Below are 17,001 nucleotides of genomic sequence, written 5' to 3'. Positions count from 1 at the left end.
TCATGCTTTCGCTGCTCTTTCCGTAGTATCTGACTGAACATCTGAATTGGAACATCCCATGGAATGAGTATGGATTAGAGATGTAATGAGAGTATCATTGGATATCACTATAAAAAGGGATGCAACAGCAACACAAAAGAGCAGAGGTTCCATACCTGATGTGTGTGACATACAGAGAGAGAAATATAAAAGTATAGGATACCGTGGGGGCAATATTGCAGTGCAGGAAAAATATTGCATGGCATAACTACAAACATGTTCAGAAATATCACATAGAGTTCTAGTAACATTCTCTTCATGATTGCCAAAGCTGTCAGATGTAAAATGTCATTTTGGGATTTGTTGCTCAGAGCTCTTAGGTTACATCATAATTATGTGGATATCACTCTGGTAGACACAGAGTGATGTGACTTGGACCCATTTCCGATCAAGGAACCCAATCCAAAATGTGAAACAGGAAAAATCAACAACAACCCCTTGTCAGGAAAGCCAGAAAGTACTCTAGCCCACTGTTTTGTTCCAAAGTTAGAAGGATATGCCTGCCCCATTTGAAAGAATTCAGGAAGAATGCAGCTTGTCTTGACACCATCAAACTGATTTCACAAAGTAGGGACATTCCTTTGTAAAATAAACTATTAGAATCAGCACTGGTTCTAATTCAGGACCATTGAAGCAGAGAGGTTACGTCAGGGCCGGCTTCCACGTCACAAAGGAGACTTAGTCAGCCACTGTCTGTATGGATGGCTGTCGAAGACCTTACCAAAATAAATCACTATCCTCCATCAACAACAGATATACATCCAGCGATGTGAAAAATATAAACATGTACACATTCCTATTCTTTGTTCTCACACACTATCCTTGATTTACCAACTGCACTTCTGTGCAGTCAAGTTGTTGATTTTTATCTCCCAAAAAGGAGAGCCATAGAATACTTTTCAACTGAATGAATATCAGCTAACAATATCTGCATGAACTGGTATAAATGAACGAATAGAAGTCGAAGTAAGTCCCTATGCAAGATTACTGTAAAGTTCTGAAGCATGATGGCCAGCATATCACAACTCACAGCTCAGGTATTTCATGGTTCATGTCCAATACCAACCACTACTGCATCGCACTGACAGTCATCAACAATTATCGGCAGATTATGCACATCCAACCCAAAAACGCATGACTACATGCTTTGGCTGGAAATGTCCAGTCTTGTAACAGATGTTTTTAGGATTACTTTGACAAATTCTACTGCTTGTAACATACTGCAGTGAAAAAAAAAATATCCTACACATCTTCAGAGCAATGTCTGGGAAAAAGACTGTTTTAGACATAGAATAGTTTTTTATGACCGTATTTACGACCTACTTACTTTTCAGACATCCTTTCCTGGACTACCTCATGGTGCCTCATTCACACGATCCATTATTGACAGCTTGCTACGCTCATCTTACACAAGACTCTCCTGAATCGAACACTTTGTCAGTACAATCATATGATTCTAATACCAACCTCCTAGTAGCAATGGTGACATTTGCTTTCAGGAAAAAGAGGTTGAAGTTGTTTGATCATCAACCAATAACCTAATTTTTCATCAGAATTTGAAGCGCATACCAATCACAGAGTTGTGAGGCATTGACAGCTTTGTCTTACCTACTTTAGCTATACCAAGCAATATCACTGCATTGTGAAAAGGTATGAAACTTAAAAATATCTTTTTCTCGAGTAATACCTTTAACCCTTTCTCTGCCAGAGATTTTGGACAGTGTGTACAATGTTATGGGATTATTGTGCCAACCGACACTCAAAAGCACACAAAGGGCAAAGGTGAGTGGACTAACGTCAGGGAGATTCCTCCCTCAACTCCTTCCACTCTTGTAATCTCATCACAGATCGCATCCTTCATCCACACACCCCCACTCACCTTGGTAACGGGAGGAGGGGCCGACACCTTCCAGTTGTTCTCCCTCATGGTCTGGATGTCGGCAAACTTGGAGTTGATGTCGTCCACCTGGATCATCACCATGTCCCAGAATCCCGCCAGGTCCGAGGCCAGGGTGCTCTTGCCCGCCCCCGCCGATGGCGTCTAATCGGTGGAAGAAAGGGGAAAAAAAATCATCAGTTCATCTACAGCACATTGCTAGAGACATTCTATGGACTGCATGCAGTCTATATGATATACAAATATGAATGAAATGGCACTCAACAAGATATAATTCTTTGTGGCCGATATAGCATTTTATGTCACAGCCTCCTATGGTGCTAACGATAACATTTTGAGCGACACTTATCGTGCTTGTAATTTGTTGATTATTCATGTGGAATGACATTAATCTTCCACCTCTAATACAATACCATCTCCTCTCAGTAAAGCCATTCCTTCCTCAGCGACAGCAACAAAATTATCAACATATATCTTGTTTTTATACTCTTTAGTTCCTGCTAAGATTATAATCAGGTTTAGAATTCATTCATCAGGGAAATATCTGCCCCCGTCAGTGGCAGCAGCCTATATCATTAACCATCTTATAAAAAAAGAAAAAGATTTCAGGGGATGCGGGCATTTTAATCTGAGAGACCTCTTTATTTGCTGAATAGTGAGAATGCACAAACTACAATGCACTGTGTATTCACATGAGCAGCATCTCATTTTTGCCTGACATCTCTCATTCTTGCTGTGTATTCTCTATTCATGCACAGCAACATAGCTGGGAGAAAGCTTTACCCATACATAATCTGCACGATCCAATACAGAATGTGAAGGGCATACAAGAAACACACACAAAAAAACAAGCAAACAAACAAACAAACAAACCCACAGCCATTGAAACATCAAAGGTTTGTGCTAGTTATCTCAAAAAAATATCTCAGCCAGATTCATGAACATCTAAGCGCTTTATACAGGTATGTTTAAACACCCCATAACAATGCAAGTTACATATATAGTACCAGGGTTCTCGCCAGGAATTTCTTCACGCTTGTCGGCAGTAATACGCGTTGTTCTGGGGGTGGGTACGGAAGGGGGGTTCCCCCTCCCTCGCAAAGCGCGGAAGCCTTCGCTAATGCTCAATACAACACAGATAAATCGCCGCTAAAATGCCACTAAATGCGACATTTTCACGGAGATGTAATGAACGTTGTGAGGGGCATATTCTCACAGAAACAATGCAGAAACTCCATACCTTTTGTTGGCGGCAGTTCCTAAATGATATATGAAAGAGAAGTAGGTGCCGATGGTGAAGGTTCCGATTTCTTTTAGGCCTTTCCTGTTTCACTGTTGCAATGATTAGCCGTCTCTGTGTCATCGCAACGACACGCGCCGTGTACTAACTATACCCGTAGTGTTTTTGCTTTCTCGCCGTCTGCTCGACCACATGGTAGGCCTATATACTGCATGCAGATGCGCGAGAAGCGATTGAGAACTTTCGGGACATTGTTGCACTTTCCTTTCTGGGTATACTGCGGTAGTTTGGCCGTGACATCAAAGAGACATCATACAAATCATACATGTAATGATGGTCATTATTCCGAAGGTTTGTTTAATCATAAAAATGAAACGATTCATTACTGATTACTTCGAAGGTCTGTAATCGGAAACAACAACAACACCAAAGGTCGGTACTATAGATGAATGTTCAAAATAAACAAAACTGATTTCGTTCGAAGATGAACAAACATTTTTTTTCTCTATTATTTTCCGATCAACGAACCTTCAGAAAGGAATCGCATCTATCATCGTTATTGTTTCGGAATAACAAACCTTCAGAGTAAGAAAACACCGTTTGGGGGCCGTTGTTGTATTCCGAAATTATACTGGCAGAACGTTCGAAATAACAAAACTGATTTCGTTTGGATATAAACGAATATTTCTCCTTTATCATTTTTCGATTAATGATCATTCAGAATTAAGAATGTGGAGTGTTATTTTACCATTATTCTTTCGGAGTAACGAACCCTCAGAGTACGAAAACTGTAACCGTTTTGGGGCCGTCGTTTTATTCCGAAATTATACTGGCAGAACGTTCGAAATAACATAACTGATTTCGTTTGGAAATAAACGAACATATCTTCTTTATCGTTTTCCGATTAACGATCGTTCAGAACTAAGAATCTAAAGCATTTTATCATCATTATTCTTTGGAGTAACGAACCTTCAGAGTATAAAAGAAAACTGTAACCGTTTTTGGGCCGTCGTTTTATTCCGAAATTTCACAGGCAGAACCGTTCGAAATAACAAAACTGATTTCGTTGTGAAATGAACGGACATTTTTTCTTAATCATTTTTGGATTAACGAACCTTCAGAATAAAGAATCAAGCATTATTTTATCATTAATCTGTCGGAGTAACGAATCCCCAGAGTAAGAAAACTGCAACTGTTTTTGGGCAGTCGTTTTATTCCGAAATTTCAAGGCAACGTTCGAAATGACACACTGATTTCGTTTTGAAATTTACGGACATTTTTCTTTCTTTAATTTTCGGTTAACAAACCTTCAGAATAAAGAATCTACAATTTATTATTTTATCATCACTATTTCTGTTGGAGTAACAGACCCTTAGAGTACGAAAACACGCTGTTTTGTGCCGTCGTTTTATTCCGAAATTTCACTGGCAGAACGTTCGAAATAGCAAAACTGATTTCGTTGTGAAATGAACGGACATTTTTTCTTAATCATTTTTGGGTTAACGAACCTTCAGAATAAAGAATCTAGCATTATTTTATCATTAATCTGTCGGAGTAACGAACCCCCCAGAGTAAGAAAACTGCAACTGTTTTTGGGCAGTCGTTTTATTCCGAAATTTCAGAATAAAGAATCTAGCATTATTTTATCGTTAATCTGTCGGAGTAACGAAAAAAAAAAAGAACCTTGGTGGTGATATTAACTGATGCTGGTGTAGAGAAAAAAAAAAAGACAGCTTGCTCAAAAGATGCTTCCTTCTTCCAGTTTATTTTCTCCCCAGTCATTCCTATCGTTCTCCTCCCACGAACCCCTGCCATGCACGGACGATGAAACAAAACAAAATGTTACCGACGTTGCAATGAAAAAAAAAGAAGAAAAAAAAAGAAAGAAACACGTGCTCGTAGCAAATTATCTACACTTTTCAAGTTAAACAAATTGATGTTCGTAATGAAGAATTAAAAAAAAACACGACCACAAGCAGTGGGGAAACTTGATATCATGGCTTGTGGAAATTTCCACGAAATTTCCATGAAAGCCAGGTGTCGGATAAAGGAATGCCGCGTGTACTGCCACCTTGCTCCAGTGGTCGTAAACAGCGTGTACATAGCATGTAAACCAACTGGGAACTTGATGAATGATTATCCATTTATTTTCTGCCCATGAAGGCCCCGTAACCCACCAAGCCAGAAGCACGTGGAGCATTACGTACGTTGAACTTGAAAGACCATCATGACAGAATTACCATAAATTTCGGCCCGGAGAAGGAAAATGGAATATTCACGAATGACGTTTACAAATCCATGGAAAGTGACAAGGCTCAAATGGAACGCATGGCTTTTTGAATTAAAAATAAATAAAAATAACCCGCGGAAACTACCAAAACTAACATAACAATTTGCACTTGTTTACTCCATCGCACGTTCTTTTTTCTTTTTTAAACGAAAGATGGAGTTCATTTTCTCTCTGCGGCAATGCTTTGAACGCGTCTAATTTTGCGTCATTGCTGACGGCCAGCTTCCTAAAGAATTGACACGAATCCTTTCAAATATACGAAACAAAGTCTAAAAATCCTGGATCCTGGCGGTGAATTCCGGTGGTATTATAAATCCTGCTCACTATCAAAATTTAATCATCTGTTCCTTGCGCCATTTTACCAACCAACTGTTTTTCATCCTAATCTGTTCCCAAATTGTGACTTATTTTGCGAATAGAGAGACAGACAGGCAGACAAACGAACAAACAAACTAAAGCAGCAAAAAAAAAAAAAAAAAAAATACAACCTTTGGCGGAGGGGGGCATGCATTTCACATCGTTTGTTTTTGCGTAACCCGACAACAAGCGTGACAACAAGCGAGCACGTGTCAGCCTTCCTCAGCCTCCTTCGGCCTCCGACCATCTTAGTTTCCGTCCTCTCTCTCCCTCTCACAATACCGTCGTACACACATAGCAGGCCGCTGTGTGGCCGGCTGGGTGGTGCATGACTATTGTGTGTGTGGATCCCGAATCAGAGCGCATGTTGTGAGCAAGTGTGTGTCGTGGTGTGTACGTGTATGTGCAGCTAGTACGTCGCTATGTTGAGCCAGGGAGGTGAGACTCACCTCCCTGGTTGAGCCGAGTTGTTGTGATCGGTGCGTGATAACTTTTAGCGCTTGTAAACTGCTGCTCCTTTCAACATCTAGTTTTTTTCTAGCCAGATAATAAAGACTGAAAAAGGCGAGAAATTGGTCCGACCTTAGCTCGTCAAGCAAGCAGTTCACGCGTGGTGTTACCCTTGTCGGCAAGTTCACGCGTGGTGTTACCCTTGTCGGCAAGTTTTACCCTTGTCGGCAATTGTTTCTTCAAACCGCACGCTTGTCGGCACCGACAAGGGTGATATACGCTGGCGAGATCCCTGAGTACATGGGACTAATCTATTCAAGAGAAAATATAATAGATGAGAGTTTTAAACTGTGTGTGAGCTCCTTTCGGTGTGATTGCAAAAGCTACATAGCTCAAGGACAAGCCCCACAGTGTATTAATGTTCATACGCTTTGCTGAATTTTAAGTAATGTACAGTGCGAATGCAACTGTTTCTGTCATTTCATTAATAGACACTGCCTACAATAATTTGATGTCATAATACCATGATTCAAATGCACCGTGTCAGACTTCTTTATGTCAACATAGTATGTTGGTTTAAGTTATCAATATACATTCACTATCTAATACTACCCTCATCACAAGTTGCTGATGTTTCCTCCCCTAGCAACAACTTCCTGGAGACGGATAAAGTCTTTATGTGTCTGGTCCAACCACAAACAAATACTCGGGACCGGAAGCGGTCGTCTTCAATGCGGAAGTGCCGAATGAAAACACACAAGTCCCACTGCCCATTTTAACTTGCGTACACTTACAGAACACTTTCCATATACATGTCCATACAAGGAAGACTGACTATGCTGACATTCTGGACTACATCAGAGTTTGGGGAGAGCAATAGAGCAGCTGCATGAAATATATTTCTTAAAAGATTGTACCAAAAAGATAATACCTCTATAAAGCAGACTTGCATATGCTTCTTATTCTTGGAAGTTAATTTCATGCTTTGAAATGTATTGATACACAATGAAGGAGATCTCAAACTTCACTTGCATTTTTAATGTTTTCGATGTGTTTCAAAACTTGGTATTTTACATTTATATACTACACATACAGTACCTACAGCAATGCCAAACAGATTGTTGGCATTTTATTACATGGGTGAAGCATACAAGGACCATGAATGTCTTTTTTTTTTTCCCTTGCATCATGAATAACACATATGCTCCTCTGGCACAGCTTAAAATGCTGAATATAATCACACAATGTCATGATGATGTCATAATGGATACTGTTGGCACTCACGTGTGTACACTATGATTAATGCATCCTGCTAACTACACGATTTGGACACTGAAGTGAAGAGACGTGCTACTTCTCACTGCACAAAAATGTAACATGTGGCTTAGAATTCTCCCTATCTGTTATTTCAAACCACTTTCTACTACTAAATAGCTAATACATTTGATGTAAGTGTGAGCATTAATCCTAGCAAATGGTCTTACCAAAATCAAACCTCTTTGCTCCTTCCTCATAACAATATTATGCACTCATACTGTTAATTTGAGTGACATGAAATGCCATAGCAGCAGAACAGGCCCACAACTAAATATAATTTGAGTAGAAAAAAAATGCTGCTGTGCTAATACACAACAGAGCAAACAGTGTCTTGTTCTTCCCTTATTATCATCAGTTACATGGGCAGGTATGAATACATTCTTTAAATGTTATGTCTAATAAACAGGGAGGGGTAAACAATTGCAAGGTTCCCTACCCCAACAAGCATGAATTTACTTACGATGTTTTGTTCACATAGCCCTCGGAACTGCTTAAACTTCTTGCTGGTCAGTAGGTTGGCTTTGCCCAGGGCTGCCCGGCAGATTCCACTGGCTAAATGATGTCAAGATCAAAACATGAAATCATATTAGGTGTGGAAGTAACATGATATTACTGAAAGAAGGGGGTGAAGCACTTATTTTCAATGTTCTTTCAATTGACAATATGCCAGTAATAAACTGCCTATCGCTCACAAATTGAGCATACTGCAACTAAACATAGTTACATTGTACATTAAAAACAAATGGGCAGTCACAAGAACAAGCATTCATACAAACCCTCTTTTCAGACCGTCCAGGTAGGAAAAAAAAAATATACACAATTATGTTACAGAAACATAGGAATATATAATAGATGTACATTTGTATTACATAATGAAATATATGCACACTGCCAAGTGCATTATACACTGCTTTATTTAGACATAACACACGCGCGCACACACACACACACATACACACATATATACAGATGAGCGGTGCAAACTGATTAATACAGGATGCATGCAAGTGAGCTTCATTATACACATAATTATGTTCACATGTATAATATGACCCTTTAAAGGGATGGTATAGTTTGGTATAGGGGATTCATGTATTAACTTCTTGCAAGGAAATAGGAAACCACTTATATGAAATATTAAATAGCATGCAATTATAAGAGTAATTAAAATATTATTTGATAAAAATTGGTTTTGAAATAGCTAAGATATAAAAAAAGGAAAACAAAGTGGTCCTAATAAAAGGTGGGTCTCACCCTTTATTAGGGCTTTGTTTCTGGATACCTCAGTCATTTCAAAACCCATTTTCATCAAATAAACTTTTATTTCTTCTTAGAATTGCATGCTATTTAATATTACATATCATGAGTGGCTCCCAATTATCTCCCAAGAAGTTAAACCCCGAATCTTAATCTCAACCAAAACTATACCATCCTTGTAATGGGAAATGCCTCAAATTTTCCCAGCTAACAAACGGATCTCAGAACACAGAACAAAACAGCCCCAGATGTAGATATTATTGCTACCTCCTTACATTACAGCCCTGTACGCCCTACATGGTACACTGCACAAGACCATGGAGCGTCTGCCCCCCCCCCCCCTTCTATTCCCCTTTCTTAATGCATCAAGAATTGTGGCAACTGCTCCACTAATGAAGGCAATTAGAAACCAATTTCACCTTCAAACCAACATGTGCTAGCCACTGATATCAGTGGACATATTCCCTGTAGAAAGTCATACTTTCACGGGTCAGCATACGGTATCTTGGATAGGGTGAAATCTATAGTAGGGTAGGACTCATTGTTGTACTGCTTGATGAGATGTGTTACGAAAACACATATCTTATCTCCATTTTTCTGTAAAGATTAAATGAATTCACCATCCCTTTTGCCTACCAATCGATCTATATAAGTCTTTATTTTTTTCTCTCTCACTCTATCTTAAACCATGTCCCCCCCCCCACACACACACATATACACACACCAAATAGAAGGTATGTCACAGCATTTGAATGTTGTTATGTTTACAAAAAATCTGAACCTACTTGGGCACCATTTGATGGGACACTAGTACTTACTTGGGTACAATTTGAATAAACAATTTCTTATAGAACGAAGCCATACAAAACGTTCGCCTATTACAATGTAAATACTCTGGTTTAATTGGTTAAAAACTCTCACTACCCCTATCAAATTATTTTCAAAAAAGCCGAGATTTGTGATAAATCAAAGCCATATGAAAGGACATTTATCCCTAGGGGCCTGTAGTTTGTGGCATTGAATAATTCAGTAGCAGACAAGCAGTTGCTGCATTTTGTCTGTTTATCTGTCTAATTTCATTTGACTAGTTGTTTTTACATGTAGCCTTAATACACTATAGGCATGTCTTCATCAGCCCGAAGTTTCAAAATAGCGCGCTATCTTGCGGTTACCAAACTAGTCCGATGTCAAAATAGCGCGCTATCTGTGTAGTGAAGACGCAAATAGCGCGCTATTTGATCGCGAAAATTCCCCAAAAAATCTTGGTCTAGTTCGTGAACTAGAGCACTAATTCGTGAAATAGCGCGCTATTTTGGGTGCATCTCCATTAGCCCGAAATTTTCTCAATCCCTCCACGCTTCTGGTTAGCCAGCTGGCTATGGAAAGCGCGTGTACAAGCTAGTGATTTGTGTATAGAGCATACACTCACGGCGTATTCAAGGATCACATGTGTGTACTAGGCCTACTGTTGTTGACATCTTTAAAACCAGGGAGGTGATTCCGTGCATGCTAGCTGTTTTTTGTAAACTTCTTCTTCTGGTCCACTCTACCTTAGCTAAAGATTCTTGCAGATTGTGTGTATTTTGGATTTGTTTAAACATTGCAATTCGTTCATTTCATATAAGATGTGTCACTGGACAGAAGAGTAGCGTTATCAATATCCCTTTGTGGAAAGAATTTGCAGTACTGCTCAACTCCCTGGTTGTAGTATCGTACATACGGTGTTGTAGGAGATTTTGAGCGGGGAAATCCACTTTCGAACAGCGAGCTAGGCAGAGTAATGATGCAAAGTGCGCATGCGTCAATTTTCGGACTAATTTCCCGAAGTAGGCTGTTCGAGCTGATGAAGACGCACATTCGCTCTATCGGGCTATTTTCTAAGACCGCAACATGTCCTGCTAGATTGAACTTCGGGCTGATGAAGACACGCCTATAGTTCAGTCACTTCATTAAAAAAAAAAAAAAAAAAAAAAAAAAAAAAATCCCTCCCTTTCTGATTCTAGCCCATGCTCTCACGGTTGTGTGTTAGTGTTTGATCATGAGTCTCGGCCATAACACTACACACCAATGATCCAAACCAGTAGCCTCACTTCATTTACAGTGTACACCTACAATATAAACACTACAGTTACATTTCACATTAAAAACCATCTCATTATAGTATAGAGTCAAAATTTACGAGAATCTTTAGGAGTAGACTCCTACAGTTTAATTATATACAAATGTCATTTATCTCTACAGTACTTTAAAGAAAAAAAATCTATATATTGTGTAGCAATGCAGAAGATCAGAGGTGACAAGAATATAGGTATGTTTGCACATTTAACTGCACAAGTTCCTACTGCCTAGCTTACATTCATGTAAAAAAGGTAGACCTACACAGCCTGTATGATAAAAGGATCAGAATACCAAATAACTCCCCTGCCTATATATCATCTACAACAACATGTGGTGTCTGCCACTTCCAGCCATAATATGATCAATCATGGCCATGGTGAAATGCAGGCATTTTGAATTGCAAAGGATATTGTTTTTCAAAGCACAGTTGAGTCAAAATATAAATGGCAGCGATATGATATGTCTTGTCTGCTTGCATTCCGGGTTAATGGGGCGTTGGTACAATGGCTAGGAGATGCGATCGACCTGCCATTTCAGGCCAGAATATATACACACAGCCAACACATAAATCTTGTCAGAAATCTATGGAAAGGATATTGCAATCTTTCCTTGATTGATGGCACTATTATTAATGAGAGGGCATAATCTGTTCAAAGAGAATACTTCCTTCACCATATGTCATGCCATGCAGAGCAAAGAAATGATTCATATTGACAACCTGTATATAACAGGTTACTAGAGGAAAACTAGACACTACCATCCTACTACTTGAATGTCTGGTTATCCCAAAACGCTAAGTACATTGTACGTAACATGCTATAAAGACTATACCCATACATTTAACAGAAATCACAACAGGGAGAGAACTGTTTCAATGAAGGCAGTGGCAAATTGGCAACACATCAGTGAAAATTTCAGCTAAGCCAGACAAGCGCTAAGACAATGTAAAATGTAGGATACCATCTATTCAGACATCCCACATGCAAATCCAATTACCATTCTTGATCATATCGCCATGCCATTTAATTTTAGTCCGACACCTCAAGGATGTTGTACACATACAGTTAACACATTCAAATTCTTTGATCACATGTAGTGAATTTGCCTCACTTCCTCTTGGATGGTGGGTAAAAACAAAATTATCTTGCAGTAATGCACACTAACACTTCGGGAAAATATGATAAAAGAGTAGAATTTCACAATATATTACGATGTCTTTTGAAATGGCCAAAATTTGTTGAACAAATTATTATTATCATTTTTTTTTTTTTAATGGTTCCATGAGAGGACATGTAAGACCACACAGTAATGTTAAAAGTGTCAGAACTTTCTTTTTGGCTGTTCAATTCATTCACATATTTGTGTATATTCTACTTTCTTTCTACACTTTACAGCAATAAACTGGTTTTTTTTTTTTTTTGTTCTTTTTTGGCTATCTGGGGCAGAGTCTGCATTGATAAATGCATGTTGCCTTTTTTCATAATGAAAATGATGCATTCACTCAAAAGAAACCTTTGAGTCTCCGACATTAATCTCATCTATTGTTATGTGAATGATGCCACAGATCTCTGAAATGGCCCTGAATTATAGCTTTGGATCCAAAGTAATAATACGCCATCATCAGCAGTGAAAAGTTCCCATGATTTACTGTACTTCCTTTCCATACATAATATCAACATCAATTCATATGTGACCTTGCTGAATGGCAAGGGGTAGGAAAAAATAATCATTGCTACAGCAAGGCATGTGCATCATCTCTGCTTCCTACATCAATTGCCTGATTGGATTTGCACACAGGACCAGGCATTGCCGCTGATGTGAATCATGGCCCGTCGGCTGGCTGCGAATCGGGGACACCACGTGGCAGCCGTACGATTGATGCCTTTAAAATCCACTGCCAGGATGGAGTAGATTAAAGCCTGTGATTTGCTCGTTCACTACAGTCACAGCAAACGCATGATGTCAATAACACCCTTCACCGGTGCCATGTACACATACAATGATTGCCAAGAAGGGCTGGTTCTTTCATACATCCTATTGTAGGTGCACTGATACACATTAGTACAATACACATGTGTAGGAAAACGGGGGAAAATATAGGGGCACAGGTACGCACTTTAAAACAGAAACATAAGGCAAGAATAAGAGCTTACATACGAAAAGACAGGGGGGAAAAAAGGCTAAAGAAGCAAACAAAGAATGCTATCTCCTTCCAACAAGATGCCATTGTTCAAGTGCATCCATGTTCTGTTGATTGCACTGCCCTAAAACAGAGGTCAAGGGGCAATGATAAAACTTACAGTTGTAATTGCGTCAATGTGTTAATACAATGCACATTTTATATCCCTGTAAATTATGTGTGCTTCCCCTGTAATCAAGCTCACTTTATGGAAGTTATTTTAGAGCTTGGTATACAAGGAATTACAGTAGAGTATCCCCATAGAAGTATACAAACTTTGATTTTACCAAACACAAAGGAATATGTTGTTGCCAAGAAGTACAGTTAACCTTGATATTGTAATCAGCGATAAGCCCCCATTGCTCAATCAGGGGCAGCAAATTCATGATCCTTGCAGTCATATCAATTTTTTTTTCCCACGTTAAAAGAGAGAGAGAAGGGAGCTAGTACACAGACAATACAATCTCGCACTATCTTATCTTGTAAAGTGCAAACTCAGTGAGAAGGGAAGTGATGATGGTTTGCATACTGACCTTCCTCCGGCATGTCGCCCTCTAGGTCCCGCTCGACCAATCGGCACAGGGCTTCTATCCTGGACTGCTCCTCATTGACCACTCGCAGGAAATAGTGGCCATCTTTCTCCCCCATATCTTCCCCATTGGAGATACCAGCCTTCTCCTTCTCCTTAGCCTTGTCCCTCAACTCATCATTCTTATCCAGGATGTTGTTGTCCACGTTCTTGAGACTCTGCATGGTCTCGCTGTTGAGCTTGTTGATCTCCTTGGGGTCTGTGAGCCCAAGGAACTCGCTGTATCCTTCCCTACTCTTGAGCTCACTTTCACTGGAGGGCGCCTTAGGCCGGCCACCAAGCAGTTCATCCTCATCGATGAACAGGTGGATCTTACCGTTATCTGTTTCGTCCAAGCCGTTGCCTGCGGAGGAGTTAATGTTTGTGACCACGCTATCAATTTTGTTCTCCTTGGCTGGCGATATCCTGTGGTTGGTATCCATGTTTTGGTAAACAGGTTTCACTGGTAGACTGTTGGGTGCATTTGGTTTGCTGCTTGGTGAGGGGACAATCTCCTGCAAGACAGATGGTTTGTCAAGCAGGTTTTCCTCTGGAGTTCTGTTTTGTTCACTGCTGATTACATTATCCCCCTGAGCATTTCCCCGATTTCCCCCACGTCCATTCACCTCGGCTTTGGCCGAAGCACGCGATTCGGAATCAGAACTAGAAGACTTTGTTTTAGGCACTTGTGGGCTAGGGTCCGGTTTGCTATGCAGCGAGGTTGGGGATGTGGGCTTGCTTACCTGGTTTTCGTCCAGCTTAGATTTGACTTTTTGCACAGATGCTCCTTTGCCAAATAGCATGCTTTTTCGCTGGGTCACACTCACTGATTGCTGCATGATTTTAGGAGCGTAATTGGGGTCCAAACTGCGCCTGTTGTTGGCTTTTTCTGACACATTCCCCAAGGGAGGTCTTTTGGTCACAACGGTCACACGCTCCTCCCAAGCTTGCCTCTGCCGCTGCACAAAGCCGCCAAAGCTCTGGCGGTTCTTGGTGCGCTCCACACTTCTGCTGCGCACTTGCGTAGAGGAGACAGTTCCGCATTTGGCAGATGGACTCAAGTCGGCAACGGGCCGCATCATTTCATTGGAGCGTACCCTGCGTATTGGTCCCACACTCCTCGCTCTCGCTCTCCTCATGGGCTCCACAGATGTGCCGCTGGAAGAACCATTGAGTTGCGTGTCAACACCAGCCTCGGTTCCCGACCCGGTTCTACTCACGGCAGACCTGGCCCGTCCCTGGATCTTGTCGGCGCTACTAATTGTGTGGGACTGATAGCGGGGCACACCACCTTGCATGGTGAATAACCGTGTTCTATCTCTTGAGTCTGTGCTACTTGCACTGCTGCTCCGTGAGCTCTTAAAATGAACAGATTTGGAAGGTGACTGTGAAGGGGAGCTCTCTTCGGAGCTTGAAGGTGTGGAATTTCCAATTTCTCTGTCTGCATTCTTTCGTGTTATTGTTGGAGTTGATATTTTCTTCTCCAACGTGATCTCGAGGCACAGTCTCCCCTTTCCAGAAGAGGGTCTCGCTTCCCCATTAACATCAACTGTTTTTTTCACTTCACTGCCATTTACCCTGATATCCGAATCAAGCTTCCTACCGCTCATGACTTGAATCTGTGTCTTGGACGTGATCGCTGTCGTCGTTGCTGTACTGCTCTTGCTACATTTCGGCGGCAGCATTTTCCCTAGTGGAGGCTTCGCAGGAATGGCAGGCTTCTCCTTGGGTGAGATGCGTCTCCCCACTTCGCCAATGCCTGCTCTGGACTGGCTGTACGGAGAGTTCCCAATGTCATTTGAGTGTCTGGTCTTGGGCTTCACCGATGCCACACCATTCATGACAGAGTTGCTGTTTGTGGGTGACTCCATGGTTCTCCTTCTGGATTCTGAGTTGACTCGTCGGGGCGGCTGTGCCATGGCTCTCTTTCCAAAAAGCTCCTCCTCACACTGGCTGCTCAACCACCTCTCGCAGCACTATCTGTAGTCAACTCTTAGTTGTATTCCCTTCCAAAGGTACAGTCATTATTGCAGGCATGCAACCTGTATGGCAAAGGGGAAAAAAAAAAACATACATTAGATATCAAGTCAGCCGAATTAGCCACGTTTATCACATTATTTCGCATCGTTTGTATTTCAACTGAGGAGTTTCTGACTTTGGACAGACTTAGTTTCACATCTAAGTCAAAAGTTCATATGGAACACATTAAATGTAATGTGTGTGCAAAATACAATTCTGCTGGTCTGAATGATTTAAAAATAGTATCAACATTATACATGTCTGGCAGATATTACATCAATTTGATGACAACTTTAGCACACATACCCACTAAATCTGCTCCATAAAATGTTGAAGCATTTCTCTCATTAAATGCATTATAAGAGTACCTTCCTGTCTTGTATACAACATAGGTATAAAAGATAAGAAAGATATCTTCAGCCTGAATTCTCTTTTAATGGAAGGTACACTGTATCTCTCCGGCAAGCAAATTCTCAGACTGGCAAAATTCCTCAAAACACTTTGGGGAGTGAGAAAACAACATGAGCTTCAAGGATGAAGGCGAAAAACATCGCGAGCTGAACTCATCTCTATTAAACCACAGTACTATGCCTACAGCCAGGAGAAGCATTCTTATCCCCACAACCGGAAGGTTGCTGTCAATGGCACGCTAATCAATACGGTAAACAGCTGAACGAATTCAAATGCGCACCTCTGAAGCAACTCGGTAGAAAACAACTGTAGCCCACGGGGAGGGGGGAGGGAGGGGGTAGGGGAGGCAAGTGATAAACTCTCCTGCCTGTTGCTGAGATGCTACCGTCTTGCCAAGAAACAAGCAGCAGGGAACATTCCACAGATATTCCACATGTACAATGTATGTGTTTTCTGCAAGACACACACAACGACTCCCTCACAAACACCCAGGCAAGCACAAGATGCCGGTTCCGTCACAGGAAGGTGCCATTAATCCTTAAAACTTGTTGTTCCACTCGGCCTCAAACTACGGTGGAAGTTCCCGTGTAAATGTAATGAGATACACCTTGCCAGAGAAGCGTCACCTATAGAAAGTGTTGCTGAATGCAATGTGGGCACTCAGCCATGAATACTCACTGCACTGCATGGGACGTTTATTATTGATTTTAGCAGCCTTTTAAATGTTGACAACCGTGAGAAGATAACCACTGGTATGCAAATTGATCAGACAGATGACCGGGTCAGGGGGGAATCTTCAGAACCCTGGAAATGTTTGTTGTAGTGAGTAGAATACATCACTAACCTAGATCAATTGATC

At 40.9% G+C, this 17,001-nt stretch overlaps 1 protein-coding gene across 1 annotated transcript in view; it reads right to left on the bottom strand.

The window, feature by feature from the left end:
* LOC140238034 (uncharacterized) overlaps positions 1-17,001 on the bottom strand; it is a 62,489-nt gene that overhangs the window by 16,886 nt on the left and 28,602 nt on the right. The window contains exons 2-4 of the mRNA XM_072317960.1: positions 13,678-15,754; positions 8,051-8,142; positions 1,919-2,080 (exon numbers count right to left, since the gene is read on the bottom strand). Coding sequence (XP_072174061.1) covers positions 1,919-2,080; positions 8,051-8,142; positions 13,678-15,631 — 2,208 coding nt within the window. The 5' untranslated portion in view covers positions 15,632-15,754. The remainder of the gene's footprint in view (positions 1-1,918; positions 2,081-8,050; positions 8,143-13,677; positions 15,755-17,001) is intronic.

Source organism: Diadema setosum, chromosome 14 (genome assembly GCF_964275005.1).
Source record: "Diadema setosum chromosome 14, eeDiaSeto1, whole genome shotgun sequence".
Classification (NCBI taxonomy): Eukaryota; Metazoa; Echinodermata; class Echinoidea; order Diadematoida; family Diadematidae; genus Diadema; species Diadema setosum.
This window is presented reverse-complemented; position numbering and strand designations above follow the sequence as displayed.